General features: G+C 41.1%; 1 protein-coding gene across 10 annotated transcripts in view; it reads right to left on the bottom strand.

Moving 5' to 3' along the window:
* Window positions 1-22,615, bottom strand: part of Cdk5rap2 (CDK5 regulatory subunit associated protein 2) — a 215,737-nt gene that overhangs the window by 31,899 nt on the left and 161,223 nt on the right. For 9 of the 10 annotated variants that reach the window (XM_074051141.1, XM_074051145.1, XM_074051143.1 and 6 more), the window contains 3 exons: window positions 21,720-21,952; window positions 3,571-3,619; window positions 843-1,015 (listed from right to left, as the gene is read on the bottom strand). In XM_074051141.1, the coding sequence (XP_073907242.1) occupies window positions 843-1,015; window positions 3,571-3,619; window positions 21,720-21,952 (455 nt within the window). The remainder of the gene's footprint in view (window positions 1-842; window positions 1,016-3,570; window positions 3,620-21,719; window positions 21,953-22,615) is intronic. The other variant, XM_074051151.1, reaches the window with a different exon arrangement.

Genomic DNA, 22,615 nt, shown 5'->3' with positions numbered 1-22,615 from the left:
TTCCTGGCCAATTCTGCCAGCAGCAGAACAAATGTACTGTGTACTAAATGTCTGTATCTCAAAGCTCTTAAGCCCTTAGCTCAGGTGTGATATACAGGAGGTGGGGCCTTTGGGAGGTGATTAGGTCATGAGGACTTAATGCTCATGAATGGGTTTAGTGTCCTTGTTAACACAGAGGGCTCTCTCACTCTCCTTCTTCTATGTGAGGATATAACCTGGAAGAGGACATCACCAGAACCTGACCATGCTGTATGGCACTCCGATCTCAGCCTTCCAGCCTCCAGAACTGTGAAAAATTAATTTCCGCTGTTTGTAAGTCTCCCAGTGTATGGTATTCAGCCAGAGCAGCCTGAATGGACTAAGACAAAGGGCCTAACCCAACCAGCCAAGGGTCACATTAAAGAGAAACACAGCAGATGTATAGAATTACAAATTCTGTACTTATACAAAATGATCAGAATGGGGTTTGGGCACCCCAGGGCATCCGTACAGCTCACAGCAGAAGAGGGCTCATAAGTGACCCTACCTTGAAATGAGCAGAAAGAAACAAAAGTAAGTGAACCAAACTTGCACTGCCCAATTCCAGTGCTATCCAGCCCACCCCTCTGAGAAGAACACATAGGATTGGCAAGTCACATATAAAGCTGTCATTTAAAAAATAACAATGGCTTTTCCCAAGTCACTGACACTTTCACCACCATAGCTTCCTCAACCACAGCTGACACAATGTGAGCAGCTTTGGTCTTCAATGATCTCTTTTCATCACAGAAACAGTCAAATGTCACCATACTCTGCTTACCAAGGGAAGACAGCAGACTACGGTCAAACCTGGCCTCACTTACCTTGAGGGAAACAGCTCGCCACTGCTGGCATCTTCTCAGTCTCACCGTCTTGCTTCTGGTCTCGTGAGAGGAAAGACTTCTCAGACATGTCATCGTCAGACAAAGCATGACAGGCAGAAAGCTCCGAAGATTCGGGTAAAATATGTTGATAGGTTAAGTTGTCTTCATCAGTCCTTAATCATTGGGATTGAAAAATAAGTCATTTCCCACACTCAGACCCCAAGCATGACCTAAGAACACTTGAAGTTGCTTTCCTTTTGTAAGTACCCCACATGTGCAACTTCAATCAGTCCTTTTGTTTTTCTACATTAGGCAATGACATCCTGAAAATAAAAAAGACTCTGTGGGCTTGAGTCTGGAGCTAAGGAAGAAGGGGGAGTGAGGGGACTATGCCTGTCTCACAGTTTGGCTTATAGGGGAATGACCCAAGAGAGGGTCCTGTGTACCAAGTACTGCTCTGTCCCAAGCATTTTGGATCTTTCTTGGTCCTCGCAGACACCCTCTGAGGAAGGGAGTACTATTTTCCCCTACAGCTGGGAGGGTCAAGGCTCACCATAAACCAGCCACTGTCTCAGCTCATAAGCAGCATTACTCAGATCTGACCCAGGCCTATTGGCTCAAAGGCCCCAGAATGTGGGAGTCCAGCCACAGCCATGGTATGGCCTTAAGGATTTAAAACTCTCAAAACCTCTGTGGTCCCCAAGTAGGTCCCAATAGCAACATTCTGGCAATCATCTGGTTATTAACCTGTGTTTCCCAAGGACCACCTAAGCCATGAGGAAAGACAATCTGTAGGCTATGAAGCACCCACATGACTCTTCATTATAGATAAGCTCCTTAATTTAAACTCTTTTCTCTCCCACTTTTCCTATTACTTCTTGTCAGTGGCTGGTGTCATTCTTCATAAGCTCAGACAAGAGCAAAGGACTCAGATGCTGCAATGCATTCATTAACAGGTAAACAACAGATGCAACTGAGCTCAGACAGCACGATGGATGCCTGAGCTTGCTGTTGGCTTACAAAAGTGCAGTGAGTGCAAGAGCACCCATTTAATTAGCTCAGCAGTGACCCATGAGTGTTAAGCTACAGCTGAAAAGGGTGGAACAAGAGGAAAAGAGACAAGTCTGACACATTTGTTGAGGGTAAAAAGGGGTTCTCTGCTTCCTTCCAACTCAGTCTGATAACCGGTACTCCCTCTTTGAAAGGCTCCCTTCTTCCTGTAGAACAGTGTTGGGATGCTTAACATGGCCTTTGTGGACCAGCCCAATGTGCCAGCCTGCCTCTCCAGAGTGCCTCTCCCTAGGCCAGCCTCTCTGCTTAAAGGGCCATGTTTCCCTTGCCTCAGGCACAGATGCTCTCCTGATAAGCCTCACTTGGGAAGCCTTCCTTGTCCTCTTTTACAGTCTGCCTGCCAATGTGATGTGATCTGTTATAAGGGCAGAAGTAGTGGGTTAATTGGGAGGGATAGTTGCTGATACTGCAGAAGGAGAAGGACCATTTCGTTTAAGTTCATAGAAGCCCTGATTAAAATGAGTTGTGGTGCCTCCCAGCCTACTCCCTGTAAAGATGTTGGTAACCTTTGTGATGCCAATAAAAACTAAGATTCTGCGTCCTAGACTGGTCTCTTATTTCTTCATTTTAACCCCCAGGGGTCCAAGAGCTACATCCCCAAAAAGAAGGCAGGTACCCCTTCTCTTTTGATAGTATTCAAAACCTTTAAATGTAAACAGAGGAAGGCAAGATCTTGACATTTTCAGTGGGTCACAAACGCAAGCCTAAGAAAGTATACAATTCATGCATTGTCTTTGCCCTCAAAAGACAACACAGAATAACAGTAAAAGCAAGGTGTTAGAGTATGACAGAATCAAGTTCAAGTCCCAGCTTTGCCCCTCAAGAGCTGGTATGCAACTCTAACCCATATGCTCCTTATCTGAAAATGGGAATGAAAATTCTCCCCTTGAAAGGCCAGAAGTAATAAATTAAAAGGCCTAGAGCAGCAGCTGACATACACCAACATCCAGTTAATTCTACCCAGCTCCTGTCCTCTTTTGAGGATTCTGGGAGTAGAAGAATGAGTGCAGAGAGTACTATAATACTATGCAGTAAGTGTCACAAAACTATGTGCCAAGTGCCACAGCAAGAATAACTGATCCTGGGATCAGTGGTGGAGAAGCAAGGCATTGGGGAATGTCAGGTTCATTTCCACTCCAGCTGTCTCTGAGGAATGAGCTTCCAAGGAAGGAGGCAGAGTGTACAATGCACTACCACAGTCAAGAGAACAGGGATCCAGGTAAGACTGCAGCATGAGACAGGGTACATGATGGGACGGGAAAGTGAGCCAGAGGGGCAGGGTGGGAAGATGGGTCAGCCTGAGAAGGGCTCAAATGCCAGATTAAAGAGTTAATTTTATCCTGCTGGTGCCCAGAAGCCAACAGAGGAATATGTCATTTGGTTCAAATCACTTAACAGCAATGCTACGAGTCACCTGAAATTAATGAATGAAGGCTGCAGGACATGCTATGTGGGCTCTTGGTTTTGCAAAGCCATTGTCAGTTTTAGGCAGACACTCTACCACTTGAGCCATTGTCAGTTCTGTAGGAGCTTGTGTCTTGTTTACAAGAAGCAGGAAAATGACAAAATGGGAGAGAGCTGGAATACTAAAAAGGCTGGCCAGTAAACCAAACCAGAAAGTCCTAGAAAGTTTTCTTCATAAATACTAAACACTCACCTCTCTATTGGCTCATTCTGAGGACTCAGTTCCACTCCAGCTGATTTTCCTAGAACCAGAAACAACATCAAGAAAGAAGGGAAATATTTTCAAGTGTTTCCTAATAATTTCTTGCTCCCACATTTACAGAGGCACCACTCTATTTGTTTAAACACTCTTTACGGCAACCTGGATATTGGAAGCACAGTTCAGACCCTAGATGTCTGCATCATCACTGCTCTGGCATGAGTCCTGAACCCACAAAGTGATTACAATGGCATTGCTGGGTGCAGCTCTTTGCCTTTCCTAAAACTCTGATACTAACAGAATATATGCTCATTACAGGAAACAGGTAGCAGAATCACAAAGCCCACTATCTTCCGGGAGCCCTTGCAGACCCGTTCCTGGACTGCCTCCCATTCTTCCTTCCACATATATGGGCAGAGAGGATGCTGTAGTGACTTAATTTGTTCACAAAGTTCTTTAAGCATTTCTCTTGCACAGTTTGCTTTAGAAAACCCAGTTTTAATGAGCACGCTAATATTCCATCACAGGCATACATGTACCACAGTTTTTGCAGTTCCTTATTCAACACTTAGCTCATCCTCACATTTTCATTTTAATAAATAAATGAAACAAACATCTTTGTGCATATGGCTTTCTCTGCATTAAATTATTTCCTTAGGAAAGACTCTGGAAACTGGGATTACCAGGGAAAAGAGTATTCGAGTGCAGCTGAAAAAGCCACTGTCCACAGCAGAAGAAGTGAGTAAAAGAAATAACAAAAGAAAACAAAATAAAGCTCAGGGTGTTGGTGGGCAAGAGACGCTCCGCTCTGTTCCTTTGCTTTCTGAAAAGAAGCAAGAGCCCAGATTTCAAAAAGACTAACAACTTTATTTTAAAAATACTTCAGAAGTCTGGAAATTGCAGCCCGGGATGAGCTCTTTGAAGAAACTGACGCATGGCTAAAGAAAAAACAAACCCTTCTCTAGCTGCACTTGAGAAATGAGCCTATAATTAAACTGCACCCACACAGATGATTTTCAAAACTACTTCTAAAAGGAAAAGTTCTCAAGCGCTGCAGCATGGGGAAAGGATCACTGAAGTGTGCTCATTTGCTGTGCCTCGTGCTTCGGCCCTCAATTCACAGGGTGCCCAGCATGGCCATCTAGGTGCCCTCTCCACCTTACCAGGTTGCCACCTGGGCACCAAGAGCCAATGTAACATAACAAGGGCCTGAAAGGCGCCTTCTGATGAAGGGCACTGTCACCACCAGGAAAGAGTCAAATGGGCCCGAATGACCAGGTGCCTGGCCCTGGTTCTCTAACATCGCTTGTCTCCTTTAGGCTTCACAGCAATCCCCTAAGCACAGGGTTAGTAGCTCCACTTCCCAGCAAAGAAGTGCACTATCTGGGGCTAAATGTTTCCACTCAATTTATTGTACTTTATAGTTAAGCAAGATAGGTAGAGGTGTTCTTAAAGTTAGTGTAATCACAAACCTATGCCTGAACCCTCTTGGTCACACCCTGGCCAAACTAGTGTGGGAGTGTGGTTTCTTGGAAGGTAGACAGAGGCTGGCAGCCCTCTATCTGTTACCAGTGAGTACTCTCAGGTCTCCACCTTTCAGTATTCTACATTCCTTTGCAAGGGGTAAATCCACATGTGATCAGGTCAGATTTTAACACCTTGACTGAAAGGTCCAGTGCTCAAAGACCATCTCTAGTGAGCAGGGACAAATGTCTGCTAGAGAACGGCTTCTTCCATCAGCATTTTCTGTGCATGCCTACAATGGGGCTGCTTACTACCTTTCAGTTGATAATAATACTGACCTGACAGTCTAGTCTAGCCTTCCAAACAGCTTGAGGGTTACACAGGTACTGACAGGCAGACAGCAAGGTGATACCCTGCTTCCTGGGGGGATCACTGTTCTTCAGGAGACATTTCCTTCAGGAACACACAGGGTGGCACCCTTGGTTTTGGGCAAACTGTAAGTATGCTGAATCTCCTAACCATAAACCCATCTTAAAACCATCAAAGACCTCTCCTTCATTCAAACAAATTCTGGACCACTTAAGAGCCCTGAGGGGCTCAGCCTTCCTGAGACCTCTCCAGTATGGGACTTTTCTTCTCTTTTCCTCTCTACTTACTAAGCCTCTGCTCTTCACTCAAAAAAAAAAAAAAAAGTGTCCTGAGGTCATGAGCAGCACGAATTTCCCCTTTTTCAAATAAAAGACACTAGTAGAGCCAGCAATAACTCAAAACAACTGCATTCCATGCATTCCCTTATCACAACAGGGTTTTTTAAAGACTAAATGACAAATGGTTATTGTGGGATTCACAGGGAGATCATAACAACTGATGCACTAGATGTCTTGGTGCAAATGCCTCCACACAGGTAACACGGTACCATCTGTCAGGCTATTCCAAAAGCTTAGGATGCATGGCATGCAAATGTTGCTCCTCTTAGGTGTTGCTACACCCAAAAGCTGTGTAGTTTGTGGTAGTGGAGAGGGTTGTGGGGGTTTTCGAACGAAAACCATCTAGCTGTCCCCTCCATGTCTGACCAAGTTAGAAGCCCATTATGCACATGGACTTGTGACAGTGTCCTCTCCACAATGATATACCCTGTTCACTGCTGCCATGTCAATGCCTCTTTGAAATAGAATTCCTCAGCTAAACCCATCCATCCCTCATTGTTCAATTCAAATCACACAGCCTGGTATCCCTTGTATGCTCCCAATGCTTCTTCCTTTCCACTCCACCAAGAATAGGTAGTAAATATTTACAGAGCTCCTCCCAGGGGTCTGGTGAGACACTGAGATGAACAAGGAGTCACCCTACCCTTGGTGAGTTCACATGGTGACTGGGAGGCAGATGGAGACAAGAATAATCCAGCCTGTGCTGCTGGGAGAAAGTTAAAGGCGGCAGAATGAAGCTGTATCTTTTTATTGTTTGTTTTGATACCAGGTCTTGTTATGTAGCCTAGACTGGCCTCTAACTCTCCATGCCTCCCAAATGCTGGGATTATAGACATGTACCAAAATGCCTGGCTTCAGAGCTGTATATCTGAGGCAGGAAGAAACATTTATAAAGGCAAGAAGCAACTAAAGGGCTCTGAGGAGGGCAGATACCAGAGGTAACTGGGAGTCAAAATCCTCCATTTGATCTGCCTGGATCACGAATCTAACATAACTCACATACCCATTACCATTGCAGTCACCTCCCGAGCTCCCTTTATTTGCCAAGAGGACATCAGACATTTTAAATAATCTCATTTAATCCTTACAAACAACTATGTTGGGATAGCTGTCACCGTCTCCATAGAGGAAATCCAACCTTTAAAGGAGAAAATGATCCATGAAGCTGGGTATGAACTCTGATCTCTGTCTCTGAAGGCCTGTTCTTCTTGCCCCAACATCCTTGTGGTAGCCTTTATCACAAGGCCAGACATGAAGGCCACGGGTGAACTTTAGACAACTCAGAAGTGAAGAGGAACTAGATCTTGCTTGCACTCAGGGTAAGCAATGAAAGTTTCCCGGAGGAAAGGCAAACTTTCTACAAGTGGAGAGTGAGGACAACCTTGACAGGAAAGGGACTGGTCTGAACAGAATGCAGAACTAGAATACACTGTGACTGGGCCACAGACACATAAGACAAGTGTAACCAACTCCAAAGGGTATGAGAAGATAATATCATAGTGGTTAAGAGGACAGTCTATGGAAAACTGCCTGGGATCCCAATCAGATTCTGCCACTTCCTGTGCAACCTTGAACAAGTGAACTGACCTTTTTGTTCCTCATCTGAAATGAGGGTAATACATAATTCTTCCTCGTGAGCTAAGAACAATGCCTGGCATATAGCAAACATTGGATGAGAACCAGCTTTCCTCATTTCCTGGTTGTTTTCTCCATCATTATCATCATAAGGTAGTAGGCTGAAAAGGCAGACTGTGGAAGACCTTGAGAAGGAATATGTGTTTGGAGTTCATCTCTGTAGGCAAAGGAATGCCACAGAGAGGGATTCCTAAAACTGTCTTCTCTTCATATAGCTAAACTTGGGACTGTGTGACTCACTGAGGGCTGTCTCAGTCTTCCTTGTAGCTGCCTCAGTACCTTCTTCCAAAATACCCAAGATATACTATCACCATCCTCATTTATGCAACTGCTCTTGGGAGGCACCATGAATGATATGGTAGAAAAGCTGGTTGCAATACCAGTTCCCGATCTACTTTGGGTCCCAGTCCTCTTGGGGAATCTAAAAGTTGTAGACCTCACCTCAGAAAAATGCATATACCCACAACATCCTGTAGAGTTCCAAAACCCTAGTAGAATCCCTAATTTAATGGAGTTAGGGAGAAATCACAGCTCTACCACTTACAAGCATTAAGGAACCACACTATTATCCTATTTCTTAGAGTCTACCAATTAAATATTATGAAAAAATAGGAAGGATATGCACAGAGATTCCAATATAGTGTTTTTCATATAGCCCAAAACTGAATACAACCTAAATGTCCCTGTAACGGGAAATGATTAAATAAATTATGTTACATTATACAAAAGAATGCTCTGCAGCTACTAAAACTTACAGTATATATTAATATTTATCATCTATAACCGAACAAAGGAGGAGGTTACAAACAGTCTCATTTCCATAAAAAATACACACATGTATTATAATAAGGTCTTGGCATATAAACTCCAGGGTGTTCATGTATTACTGTATAAATGATACAATTATAGTAGCATTTGCTTATCTGTCATTTCACAGTAAAGATGTTTTGCACTGATTTTTAAGTCTATATTTAAATTTTTAAGAACTCACGCCATGCAAATGCCTCAAAATATAAAACTACTTTGTGGTAAGCTCATTTCATAATTCAAGAGCCAGACTCCTTACATGGCACCCAAGACCTACCTCCACGTTACTTTCTATTTTCTATGAACAGGAGCTGTTGGGTCCCTGGGATTTCCATGCCTTTTGTAGAAGATAATGAAGTTCTATGTTTGTGTTGTCTGCTAAGTTTGAAATGTTCCTGCCTCTGAACCCACAGGAAAAAGGAAGTGGGATCTCCTTGAGCTTATCAAAGTCACTGACTGAAAAGGAAATCAAGGGGAGGTTGGGTGAGGGAGGGGCAGCTAGTACCAGAGATGCTTTCCCTCATGCTCCCACTGCCAGGTCCCAGGTGGGGGCTGCTGGAAGAACAGACAGAAAGAAATGCCTCAGGTCTGGAAGACACAGCTTTATCAGCCTCCCAGTTATTTCCACATGAATAAGATAAAAAGTAGCTTATTTGGAAAACAGGAAGCAGAAGAAAGTTAATTTTTTGTTTGTTATTGGGTTTTGTATGTGTGTGTGCGCGCGCGCGCGCGCGTGTGTGTGTGTGTGGTGATACTGGGTTTTAAACTCAGAGCTTCTCACTTGCTAGGCAGGTGCTGTACCACTTGAGCCACTCCACTAGCCCTGAAAGCAGGTTTTTATAAAGGTAGGGAGCCCTCAAAAATCCTATGGAACTAGTAGTAGGAAAATCAGGTTCAGGAAAAGCACTGACTGGGCCCAGATGGGCACACTCGCCCATGCTCCATGCCGAAATTAAGATACACATATATGGACACTCTTGGAACATCCACTTTGCATGCATGAAGATAGAAGGAGAATCAAAGTCTGGTTCTTCCAAGTGAGTTGTACCTTTGAGCAACACACTCTCCTTGGATACTACAAGCTCCTCACCTGTCAAATGGGTTGTTCTGAGGGTTAACGCTGCCCCACACTTGCCATAACACGAACACTTGAGTATATGAGAGCCACATACCAAGTACTGAGCCAAAGCTTCACACCCACTATTTAATTTAATCCTTAGGACAATCCCATGAATTAGAATGTTGAGCTTACAGGTGAAGAAACTGAGGCAAGGAATGACATTTCAAAGGTCTACAACTTATAAGTGGGAAGCCAGAGCTCTAATCTAGCCAGCCCAACCCAATAAGTGTATCTGTCACCAGAAGACCCACCATGCTTAGATATGTAAGATGATATTCCTAAACCCCAAGTTCATCATCAGTAAAACTGGGTTAATACCTCACACTTCCAAGTCTCAATCAAATAACATATTGGATTCTATGAGAAATACAAGTAGACCTGGTTTTACCTGGTTTTGTCCAGAGATCTTATTTGAAATCCCTGCTCTGCCATTTACTCCATAAATGACCATGAATGAGTTCCTCTCATGAAACCACACTGTCCATCACTGTAAGACTGGGATTCATTCATTAATCTACTCACTCATTTGTTCATTCTCTCAAAAACTATGTACCAAGTGTCAAGGGAGGATCCAAGATGGTGACTAGAGTGCAGAAGCAGACAGCATGAGCTCCATAAATAAATCTTGCTGAGATGCTGTAGCCACACTTGACAGAAAAAAAGCACCAAGAAGAATCAAAACTTCAACACCCCGAACCCCCAGCCCATACAAAGCTTCTCCACACCACGTTACACTGAGAAAACAAGAGGGCTCCCATGCTGCCAGACTCCAGCTCCAAACCTGCTTGGGAGACATCCAGCAGACCAACAGGTGAGCAGCAAGCATCACATGGTATTCCCACAGACACCCCTGGGATAAACCAGCACAGACCCCTGGAGAGACTGACCCCCGACCCACAAAAAAACCAAACCAAAACAAAAAAAAACACCTGAACAATAAACAAGGAACTGAAAAGGAACACACAGCAGAGGGGCAGGGTACTGTAAGCACACTGGAAAAGGGGGAGAGGAGCAAAGAGCTGATCTCCATGGGAACTTTCAACAAACAAAGACCAAAAAGGCAGAAGGGCTGACAGCAGACAGGTGATAAGCCACTGCCTGAAACAGAGCAGGTAGCAGTCCACAAAGCTCATCTCCTGAGCCAGAGAGCAATGTCCAAAGTCAAACGATGCTGCAAAATTGAAAAACAATCAGCAAATCATCATAACACGCTGACAGCAGGGAGCCGACTGAAGGATCTCTGACCTTGCCCCAGAGAAAACAGGCAAGGCAAAGAAACAAGCCCCCAATAAACCAACACAGCGAAAACCCAACTCCAAAGAAAAATGGCTGGTGGGCTACAGAGCTGTTTTCTAGAACCTGAAGACAATATACAAACTCACACCTCACTGATCGAGGAGCTGACTAAGCAGCTGCTGCTGTAAGACAGGAAAGAAAACTGGTGAGACTCCCCAACCACCTGGCAAGACTAAGACAGAGCCTCTGCTTAAATACCAACACCAGGACTGGATGCTGAAGGAGTAACACCAGAACTACTAAGACTGAAATTCTATTGTTTCTGAACCTGGAATTTTTTTCTTTTTGTTTGTTTATTTTGTTTCCTCTTTATTTGTCTGTATGTGGTTGTCCTTTTCTCCCAGTTGATTTCTTTGGTTTTCTTTTTTTGTTTGTTTTATTAGTTTTACTATTGTGAGTTAGCTAATACTAAATTACACACAGACCAGGGACAGAAATAGCATACGTACACTAACCTAAAGCCCAACACACTCACAAAACAAAATGAAACCAAGGGAAAGAAACCAGGTGACTGAAACCACCAAGAACATAGCTATACAGTACCAAGTGGAGCGATGGGAAGACGAAAAGGGGATGGAAACCATTCTCTTCCCAAAATAATTTAATACAGGACTCAGAGAGAAATGAAGAAAATGGATACCCAGTTCCAGACTCCAACAAAACAAAGATAAACTATGCCAAGAAACTCAATGAAACCTACAAGAACACCCTGAAAGAAGAAATCCTGCAAGAATTTCATGGAGATGTTAACTAGACATGGCCAACCAAAACATACAAAAGGCACTCAAGAAATTCCAAGACACCAAAAATAAAGAATATGAGAAGACACAGAACAAATAAATGAACTCACAGGAGCCCTAAATATACACCAAAGTGAAACAGAGAACACTATAAATAGATAAATGAATTAAACATGAAAATTGACAATATTAAAGAGGAAGTGACCCATGATATGGAAAACCTCAGAAAAAAGAATGAAACAGAAATACAAAGCACAGTGGAAGGCCACTCCAGCAAACTAGAGCAAGTGGAAGACAGAATCGTAGAACATGAAGATGAAATGGAAATTAAAGGAATAACTGAAGAGCTGTTAGTCAAACAACTCAAGACCTGTGAAAGGAATATGCAAGAACTCACCAACTCCATCAAAAGACCAAACCTGAGAATCTCAGGCATTGAAAAAGAGAAGAGGTGAAAACAAAAGGAATCCGTAGTATATTCAACAAAATAATAACAGAAAATTTCCCAAATCTAGAGAAAGGTATGCCCATTCAGGTACAGGAAGTCTCCAGAACACCAAACAGACTTCACCAAAATAGAACTACCTCACGACATATTATCATTAAAACAACAAGCACAGAAAATAGAAAAAGAATATTGAAGGCTGTAAGAGAGAAAAAACAAATAACATACAAAGGTAAACCCATCAAAATCACAGCAGATTTCTCAATAGAAAACTTAAAAGAAAGAAGAGTGTGGAGTGAGGTATTCCGGACACTGAATGAAAATAACTTCAACCCTAGGATATTCTACACAGCAAAACTATCATTCAAACTAGATGGAGCAATAAAAGTATCCATGTTAAGCAAAACTAAAATAATATATGACCACCAAGCCACCACTACAAACAATTCTTCAAGGAATTCTGCACACAGGAAATGAAAGCAAACAAAACCATGAAAGGACAGGTAGTACCAAACCATAGGAGAAGAAGAGACAAGAAAATAGAGAGTAACATTGATTCAGCTGCACACAATCAAACCCCAAAACAACTAAATGACAGGAATCACCACATACCTATCAGTACTAACACTAAATGTTAACAGATTTAACTCTCCCATCAAAAGATACCGTTTGGCAAACTGGATTAAAAAGGAAGATCCAACAATCTATTGTTTACAGGAGACCCATCTCATCGACAGAAATAAGCACTGGCTTAGGGTGAAAGGGTAGAAGAAGATTTACCAAGCCAATGGCCCCCCCAAAACAGGCAGGAGTAGCAATACTCACCTCGGACAAAGTAAACTTCAAACTTACACAAATCAAACGAGATAAAGAAGGACTCTCCATACTAGTAAAAGGTGAAATACACCAAAAGGAAATAACAATTATCAACCTATATGCACCCAATGCCAATGCACCCAATTTCATCACACATACTCTGAAGGACCTAAAAGCTTATATAGACTCCAACACAGTGGTAGTGGGAGACTTTAATACTCCCTATCACCAATAGATGGTCATCCAAACAAAAAAATCAATAAAGAAATTCTAGAACTAAATCACACCATAGATCAAATGGACCTAGCTGATGTCTACAGAATATTTCATCCAACTTCTATACAATATCCATTCTTCTCAGCAGCCCATGGAACCTTCTACAAAATTGATTATATCTTAGGGCACAAAGAAAGCCTCAGCAAATATAAGAAAATAGAAATAATCCCATGCATTCTATCTTATCACACTGTATTAAAACTAGAACTCAACAACAAAAACAACAGTAGAAAACATGCAAACAACTGGAAGCTGAACAACACATTGCTCAATGATCAATGGGTCAATGATGAAATAAAAGAGGTAATTAAAAGGTTCCTCAAAGTTAGTGAAAATGAAAACATGACCTACCAGAACCTATGGAACACAGCAAAGGCAGTCCTAAGAGGAAAGTTTATAGCCATGAGTGCACATATTAAAAGGACAGAAAGATTGATGACCTAATCAATGACCTAATGATATATCTCAAACTCCTAGGAAAACAAGAACAAGCAAATCCCAAAACAAGCAGAAGGAGAGAAATAATGAAAATAAGGGCTGAAATTAATGAAATAGAAACAAACAAACAAAAAAGAAAACCATAGAAAGAATCAATGAAACAAAAAGTTGGTTCTTTGAAAAACTAAACAAGATTGACAGACCCCTGGCAAACTTGACTAAAATGAGGAGAGAAAAAACCCAAATCAGTAAAATCAGAAATGCAAAAGGAGAGATAACAACAAACACCATGGAAATCCAGGAAATCATGAGAGACTACTTTGAGAATCTATATTCTAATAAATTTGAAAATCTTGGAAAAAATGGACAAATTTCTAGATACTTATGACCATCCAAAATTGAACCAAGAGGATATTAATCACCTGAATAGATCTATATAACACAAAATGAAATTGAAGCAGCAACAGAGTCTCCCAAAAAAGAAAAGTCCAGGACCTGATGGAGTCTCTGCTGAATTCTATCAGACCTTTAAAGAACTAATACCAACTCTCCTTAAACTGTTCCACGAAATAGAAAGGGAAGGAACACTGACTAACTCATTTTATGAAGCCAATATTACAATCATCCCAAAAACCAGACAAAGACACCTCCAAAAACGAGAACTATAGGCCAATCTCCTTAATGAACATCAATGCAAAAACCCTCAATAAAATAATGGCAAAACGAATCCAACAACACATCAGAAAGATCACTCACCACGACCAAGTTGGCTTCATCCCAGGGATGCAGGGATAGTTCAACATATGCAAATCTATAAATGTTATACAGCACATTAATAGAAGCAAAGACAAAAACCATTTGATCATCTCAATAGATGCAGAAAAAGCCTTCAAAAAGATCCAACACCACTTCATGATAAAAGCTCTAAGAAAACTAGGAATAAAAGGAAAGTACCTCAATATTGTAAAGGATATATATGACAAACCTATAGCCAACATCATACTTAATGGAGAAAAACTGAAACCATCTCCCTTATTAGGAAAGAGACAAGGGTGCCCACTATCCCCACTTCTAATCAACATAGTCCTGGAATTCCTAACCACAGCAATTAGGCAAGAAGAAGAAATAAAAGGAACACAAATAGGTAAAGAAACTGTCAAAATATCCCCACTTGCAGACAATATGATTCTATACCCTAAAGACCCAAAAAACTCTACCCAAAAACTCCTAGACACCATAAACAGCTACAGCAAGGTAGCAGGATACAAAATCAACCTACAAAAATCATTAGCTTTTCTATACACCAACGAACAAATTGAGAAAGAATATGTGGAAACAATTCCATTTACAATAGGCTCAAAAAAATCAAATACTTAGGAGTAAACTTAACAAAGCATGTGAATGACCTCTACAAGGAGAACTACAAACCCCTGAAGAAAGAGATCGAGGAAGACTACAGAAGGTGGAGAGATCTTCCGTGCTCATGGATCGGTAGAATCAACATAGTAAAAATGGCTATATGACCAAAAGCAATCTACATGTTTAATGCAATTCCCCTCAAAATCCAATGACATTCATCACAGAGATTGAAAAATATACCCTAAAGTTCATTTGGAAACACAAGAGACCATGAATAGCCAAGGCAATACTCAGCAAAAAAAGAGCAATGCTGAAGGTATCACAATACCAACTTCAAACTATATTACAAAGCAATAGCAATAAAAACAGCATGGTACTGGCACAAAAACAGACATGAAGACCAGTGGAACAGAATAGAGGACCCGCATATGAATCCACACAGCTATGCCCACCTTATTTTTGATAAAGGCGCCAAAACATACGTTGGAGAAAAGACAGCTTCTTCAACAAATGTTGCTGGGAAAAGTGGTTATCTGTCTGCAAAAAACTGAAACTAGATCCATGTTTATCACCCTATACTAGTATCAATTCAAAATGGATGAAGGACCTTAATATCAGACCCAAAACTCTGAAGTTGGTGCAGGAAAGAGCAGGAAACACTCTGGAAGTAACAGGTATAGGCAAGGACTTCCTCAATAGAACCCCAGCAGCTCAGCAACTAAGAGAAAGGATGGACAAATGGGATTTCATAAAATTAAAAAGCTTCTGCACAACAAAACAAATGGTCTCTAAACTGAAGAGACCACCCACAGAGTGGGAGAAAATATTTGCCAGCTATACATCAGACAAAGGACTGATAACCAGAATATACATGGAACTTAAAAAACTAAACTCATCCAAAATCAATGAACCAATAAAGAAATGGGCGACTGAACTAAACAGAACTTTCTCTAAAGAAGAAATTCAAATGGCCAAAAAACACATGAAAAAATGCTCACCATCTCTAGCCATAAAGAAAATGCAAATCAAAACCACACTAAGATTTCACCTCATCCCTGTTAGAATAGCTATCATCAAAAACACCACCAACAACAGATGTTGGCGAGGATGTGGGGAAAAAGGAACCCTCTTACACTGCTGCTGGGAATGCAAGCTAGAGCAACCACTCTGGAAAAAAATATGGAGGCTTCTTAAAAATGTAAACATAGATCTGCCATATGATCCAGCAATACCACTCTTGGGGATATACCCAAAAGACTGTGACACAGGTTACTCCAGAGGCACCTGCACACCCATGTTTATTGTGGCACTATTCACAATAGCCAAGATGCACCACCACTGATGAATGAATTAAGAAAATGTGGTATTTATACACAATGGAATTTTATGCAGCCATGAAGAAGAACGAAATGTTATCATTCTCTGGTAAATGGATGGAATTGGAGAACATCATTCTGAGTGAGGTTAGCCTGACCCAAAAGATCAAAAATCGTTTGTTCTCCCTCATATGTGGACATTAGATCAAGGGCACACACAACAAGGGGAATGGACTTTGAGCACATGATAAAGCAAGAGCACACAAGGGAGGGGTAAGGATAGGTAAGACACCTAAAAAACTAGATAGCATTTGTTGCCCTCAACACAGAGAAACTAAAGCAGATACTTTAAAGCAACTGAGGCCAATAGGAAAAGGGAAACAGGTACTAGAGAAAAGGTGAGTTCAAGAAGAATTAACTTAGAAGGTAACACACATGTACAGGAAATCAATGCAAGTCAACTCCCTGTATAGCTATCCTTATCTCAACTAGCAAAAATCCTTGGTCCTTCCTATTATTGTTTATACTCTCTCTTTAACAAACTTAGAAATAAGGGCAGAATAGTTTCTGTCGGCTAGCAAGGGGGTAGGGGGGAAAGGGAGGGGGTGGGAGGGGGATAAGGGGCGGGGGAAGCGGGCAGAAATGACCCAAACATTGTATGCACATATGAATAAAATAAAAATTAAAAATAAATAAATAAATAAAAACAATAGCCAAGTTTAGGAAACAGCCAAGATGCCACACTACTGACGAATGGATTAATAATATGTGGTACTTACACACAATGGAGTTTTACTCAGCCTTGAAAAAGAATGAAATCTTACTATTCTCAAGTAAATGGATGGAACTAGAGAACATCATTCTGAGTGAGATTAGCCAGGCTCAGAAGACCAAAAATCATATGCTCTCCCTCATATGTGGACTTGAGATCTAAGGCAAAGGCAGCAATGTTGTTGAACTTGGGTCACACGCTATGGGGACAGCATATATGGGAGGTATGGGGATAGGCAGGAAACCCAAAACTTGAAAGTGTTTGAAGTCCCCACTGCAGAGGAGCTAATACAGAAACCTTAATGCGACAGAGGTCAATATGGGAAGGTGATCAGGAACTAGTGAAAAGGTCAGGTAGAGATGAATCAATTCAGGTTGTACCACACTTATGCATGGAAGCAATGCTAGGAATCTCTCTGTATAGCTATCATTATCTAAACTAGCAAATACGCTTTATCTTTCTTATTATTCCTTATGTCTTCTCTTCAACAAAATTGGAGAAAAGGGCAGAACAGGTTCTGCCTGTAAACGGGAGGGGGGGTGAGAGAAGGAAGGGGGGCAGGGGGGAGAACTGGCACAAACAATGTATGCACATATGAATAAATGAATAAAGAAAGTATTAATTACATGTAGATGTCTATGTCCTAGCACTACAGCAACGAACACACCAGACAACACCTGTACACCCTATGGGGCTCACTGTCTAACGAGGGAGGCTACTGCCAAGCAAATAGATAGCATGGGAGATGGCAATGAGCAGGGTAGAGAAAATGGAGTATGGGCACCTTGTTATTTTATACAGAACTGTCAGAGAGGACCTCCCTGAGAAAATGACAACTGAGAAAAGGATTGAAGGGATGAGAGAGGAGAGAAGAGAAAGCAAGCACATAGGCTCTGAAGGAGGAGCCTGTTTAGGCCTGACAGACCAACAGCAAGGTCAGTGTAGCTGGTAGGAGATAAGATCAGAGCCCTGGGGGTAACTGGTGAGGCACAGGACTTGCAGGTCCTTATCTGGACTTTGCACTGAGTGGAATCAATGTCTAAGTAGACGTTGATCTGTCTTACATGTCTAAAAGGTCGTTTGACTGCCATGGAGGAAATGGACTATGGTGGGACAAGGGTAGAAGCCCAGGGGCCAGGCAGGTGAAGGCATCAATAGTCTAGGTCATGAGGACTGGTCCCTTGCAGAACCCCTGCTGAAGGCTGAGTTCAAAGGGGCAGCTGGTGAGCTGCTGGAAGAAGTGAACTCTAAATGGAGTCCTCTTAGAAGTCAAGCGAGCAAAGGATCTCACCACAGGGTAGGGGGACTGTGTCAAATACTGCTGTACTTTGAGGTGAAGACTGAAAATTGATGGCTAAATTTGGTAAAGTTGTGGTTGTCAGTGACTTAAGCAATCCATGTCAGTGGAGGGGCCGAGATGACTAAGAGCCCAATGCTGATGGGTTTAAGAGGGAAAGGAGACTAGAAAGTAATATTAAGGATATAGAGGGGCAAAATAATGACTTTAAGGGCTAGTGGTGCAGCTCAGTGGCAGACTGTGTGCCTAGTATATGTGAGACAAAGACTTCATAAAGCCAATTTTTTTAAAAAGGGTAAATTTTTTTTTTTTTTTTTTGCAGTACTAGGGCTTGAACTCAGGGCCTTCACCTTGAGCCACTCTACCAGCCCTATTTTTGTGAAGGGTTTTTCAAAAAAGGGTCTTGTGAACTATTTGCTCAGGCTGGCTTCAAATTGCAAATCCTCCTGATCTCTGCCTCCTGAGTAGCTAGGATTACAGGTATGAAGCACTAGCATTCAGCTAAAAGGGCAAAAATTTTGACTTTGCAGTCATGTTAATATTTTTCAAATTTTAACAATTAAATTAAATCAACAAGGATATAGGGTTTTTTAATCCCCTAAAATTGAATACAAATGGGAAGAAATTAAGTGTATTTCAAATGAGTAACATCACCACTAATGCAAAGAATGAAATAACTTTTAAGTTCAATATGTATCCGTAGACTAAAAATAAAAAGAACTATACATTAACCTATACTCTTCTAGTAGGTTTGTTTCTTATGGTGGTATGGTTACAGTGACTCTGGAATCATTTGCAAATATAGAAATGAGCAATCAGCAGATAGACTGATGCTATTAGAGCCAGGCTTCTTATTGGTGGAGAGGGAAATGCAAATGTGGTGGGATAGTATTTGAACTGGGTAGCATTGTGAATTCATGATTTTTAAAATAAATTATACATTTATACACACACACACTCATATACATACACACCAGCTCTACCTGACAAAGGCCTAGAAATAATGGCATCCTAGTAGGTATGAACACACCCAGCACTGAGTCTTGTTTCTAAATAGCATTCTCCACTAAAAGGAACCAAGGCTATTTAGAGAAATGGCTGACTCAGAGAAAAGGAAAGTACAAAAGCTTGGAACATTTTATTGTGTCACACCGTAAGGAAGCGCTCCTGACAAGATGGCAACATGTCAAACGTAACAGCAGCTTAGCAAATCTAAGACAATTCGAACAACAGTATGTATGACAGAATGGAAAATAGTCCATTGAATAAATTAATCAATAAGCCTATATTGGTAATAAAATAAATAACAAATACACAAATAAAAAGTGGTTAATGTAGAATGCATTCTCTAGTAGCTGCCATCTAGTAATAAAGGAAGAATGATGACATTAGGGAAAAAAATGCCATGTTGCCACCATCACAGAAACATGACTCAAGCAAGAATCATCAATGGATGGTTAAACTCTGAAGAGAAAATGACTATTACAAAGTTACAAAGTACCCCCACTAATTATTGATTTGTCACACAGGAAAATGTAGTTCACATGGAGAAATATGACAGACATCACCTTAGTTTATCAAAGCTAATATCACTACAAAAGGACAAACTGATATTATATGCCTCCTTGATGATATTGTGAGAACAAAACATGATCATGTAGGCTTTTTGTCAAAAGTGTATAACTAATCTAACCTAATCATAAATCTAATTATGAGGAAACAACAGATAACCCCCAAAACGAAGGGCTAGCCTGAACCTATTAAGTATGCTAATGTCATGAAAGAGAGAAGGGTGAGGAGGGACTCCAGATTAAAGACCAAAGAGACAATGACAACTAAAGGTAAGTGAGGACACTGGGGGCAGTGGCGGGAGGGGTGTGTAGCAGATGTAGCTCAGCAGTCGAGCTCTTGCCTAGCAATTACAAGGCCCTGGGTGCCATTTGCAGCACTACCACCCCCAAAAAAGTAACGTGCGGACTAGAATCTGGATCAGGAATAAAACTGCCATGAAAGACACCACTACACCAATTACAAAAACCTGAATATAGGCTATATGTTAGGTAATAATATATTAGATAATACTGCTCTGACTTTGTCACAGTGCCATGTGTATGTAAGAGAATGTCCGTGACCTGAAGCACCGCACACTGAAGAACTAGGGGAAAGGGTCAGAATATGGTCAATCCACCCTCATGGGTTTCAGAAAGAAGCTGTGTGCGTGTGAGAGAGAGAGAGAGAGAGAGAGAGAGAGAGAGAGGGAAAACAAACAAATGCAGCAAAATTCTAACAACCGACAGAGATAAGTGAAAGGTATATGGTTGTTCTGTTATAGTTTCAAAAAATTATCTTGAAAATTTATTGCAATAACATTGCTAAAATACCAAGCACATAGTGAGGATGCCAGAAAAAGGAACCCTTATATACTGCTGATATATATGTAAATTAGTGTAGCCACTATGGAAATCAGATAGAAGTTCATCAAAAACTAAAACTAGAACTACCTTATAACCCTGCTATACCACTCCTCGGCATATATCTGAAACAGTATAAATCACCTACCAGAGAGATACCTGCACACCATAGCAGCACTATTCACAATACCTAAGCCATGAAATCAACCTAGGTGCCTAACAACTGATGAATGAATACAAAAAAATATGGTAGATATACACAATGGAGTATTATTCAGCCATAAAGAATAAAATTGGAATGAGTGAAATTCCTTATCTAAATCATCACTTTGACCAAGATAAGCCAAGTTCAAAAATTCAAATGTCATATGTTTTTGCTCATATGCAGAGTCTAGACCTAAAATAAGAATAATAATAATGGGACATAAGTTTAAAAGGGGGACTGTCTGGAGGGAGAAACCAGCAGGAGGGGTAAGGGGGAAAGGAGAGGGTACTGGGAGGTGAACATGATCAAAATACATTTTATATATATATATATATATATATATACACACACACACATATACATATATTCATGTAGATATGTGTGAAAACAGGATGATGAAGCCTACCAAACACTGTTTTGAAAAGGTGGGGAAGAAGGAGGGGGATTAAGAGAGTATAATAGAGGGCTGAATTTGATTAAGGTTTGTTGTATGTATCTATATAAACACCACCACAAAACCCGTGTACAATTAATATGTTAAAAATATGTTTAAAAATAAATTAGAAAAACACCTAGCACATAACAAAGGTGTATTGTTTTGTTTTGCTTTCCCATCATTCCTCTGGGCACTCCTGACTCTTGGATGTATTTTTTAACTGATGCAAATTTTGTTTGTTTGGACAGTTTTTTCGTTGTTGTTTCCAACATTTAAAACTCCCCCCAACTTTACACACACACACACACGCACCCCAAAAACTAATTCCCATATTCTCTAGAAAATTCAGAACAATGGGCGACTACATAGCCAGTGCTGAGGACAGCACCTCCTGACTGGCTTCACCCCTGTACCTTTCCAGCCTGGCCTCTGAGGTATCTGAATTAGACCCCAGCCTGGAACAGTGAAGAAAGACCAGGAGCATATGGAAGTGGCCAGTGCAATTCTCCTGCCGCCTCATCCATGCAGAGAGGAGCAGGAGGTAAGCAAGGCCCAGAACAAGTCACCGACGTATCTAAGACTCAACTACCTCACCCCACTCACCATTGAGAAACAGCTTCTCCAGTCGTTCCAGGAGCTCAGCACATTGATTCAGCTGCTCCTGAAAACCCTCGGCCACGCAGCAATCCACATCACTGGCCTGCAGCAGCTCCTCAAATGCCTTGATCATGGTGCTCATGTGTTGACGGTAAATGACACAGATGTCATGGCTATCCTTAATCTGCTGCCGCTGAAGGGAGAGCTCCCTGGCTTGGGACTGAACTAATGAATCATATCTGATAAAAAGGGAAAGAAAATGCTTGTGCCATTTTAGAATTGAATTTTTGTGACCTTAATGCTAATTGGAAAAATGACAGAGCACAATTTTTAAAAGACTGCAGCTGTATAAGTATATATACTTTTAGAAAAATTGAAACTACAAGGTCGCTCCTTCTTCGAGTTCAAATACCAAAAAATGCTAGAACAGATATTCCTCTGCAATATTTTTAACCTTATAAGCCCCCCAATTAAAGTATAGATTGGCAAAGACTCTGGAGAACAATTAATTTCCATACGCTCTTCAAAAACAATACTCTGAATTATAAAAACAAGTACCCCAAGGGGCAAGGAAGGAAGAGGGGGAGAAAAAGAAAGTTCCTAACTAGGAAAGTGCCTGTCAGTACAGCCCCTCAATAAATACAAATTTCCTTCAATCCACTGCTTGGGAAATCTTGAAAAATTCACTTTGGTTCCTGACAATTCAGAACAATGTGTTTGTCTCAAATTAGTGACAAATGAAGGTCAACTTTACAAATGACCCTATTTTTGCCATACTTCATGAAGCAAAACTGTATATCTTTATACTCATACAGCATTATCCCCATGACCTAAGAATTTTTCTCTTTCAACACTGGCTTATTTCTCTAAGATGACCTTAAAGGGTAAAGATACAGAAATAT

This window comes from Castor canadensis, chromosome 13 (genome assembly GCF_047511655.1).
Source record: "Castor canadensis chromosome 13, mCasCan1.hap1v2, whole genome shotgun sequence".
NCBI lineage: Eukaryota > Metazoa > Chordata > Mammalia > Rodentia > Castoridae > Castor > Castor canadensis.
The sequence above is the reverse complement of the archived record's forward strand: the minus strand, read 5'-3'. Positions and strand labels throughout refer to the sequence as shown.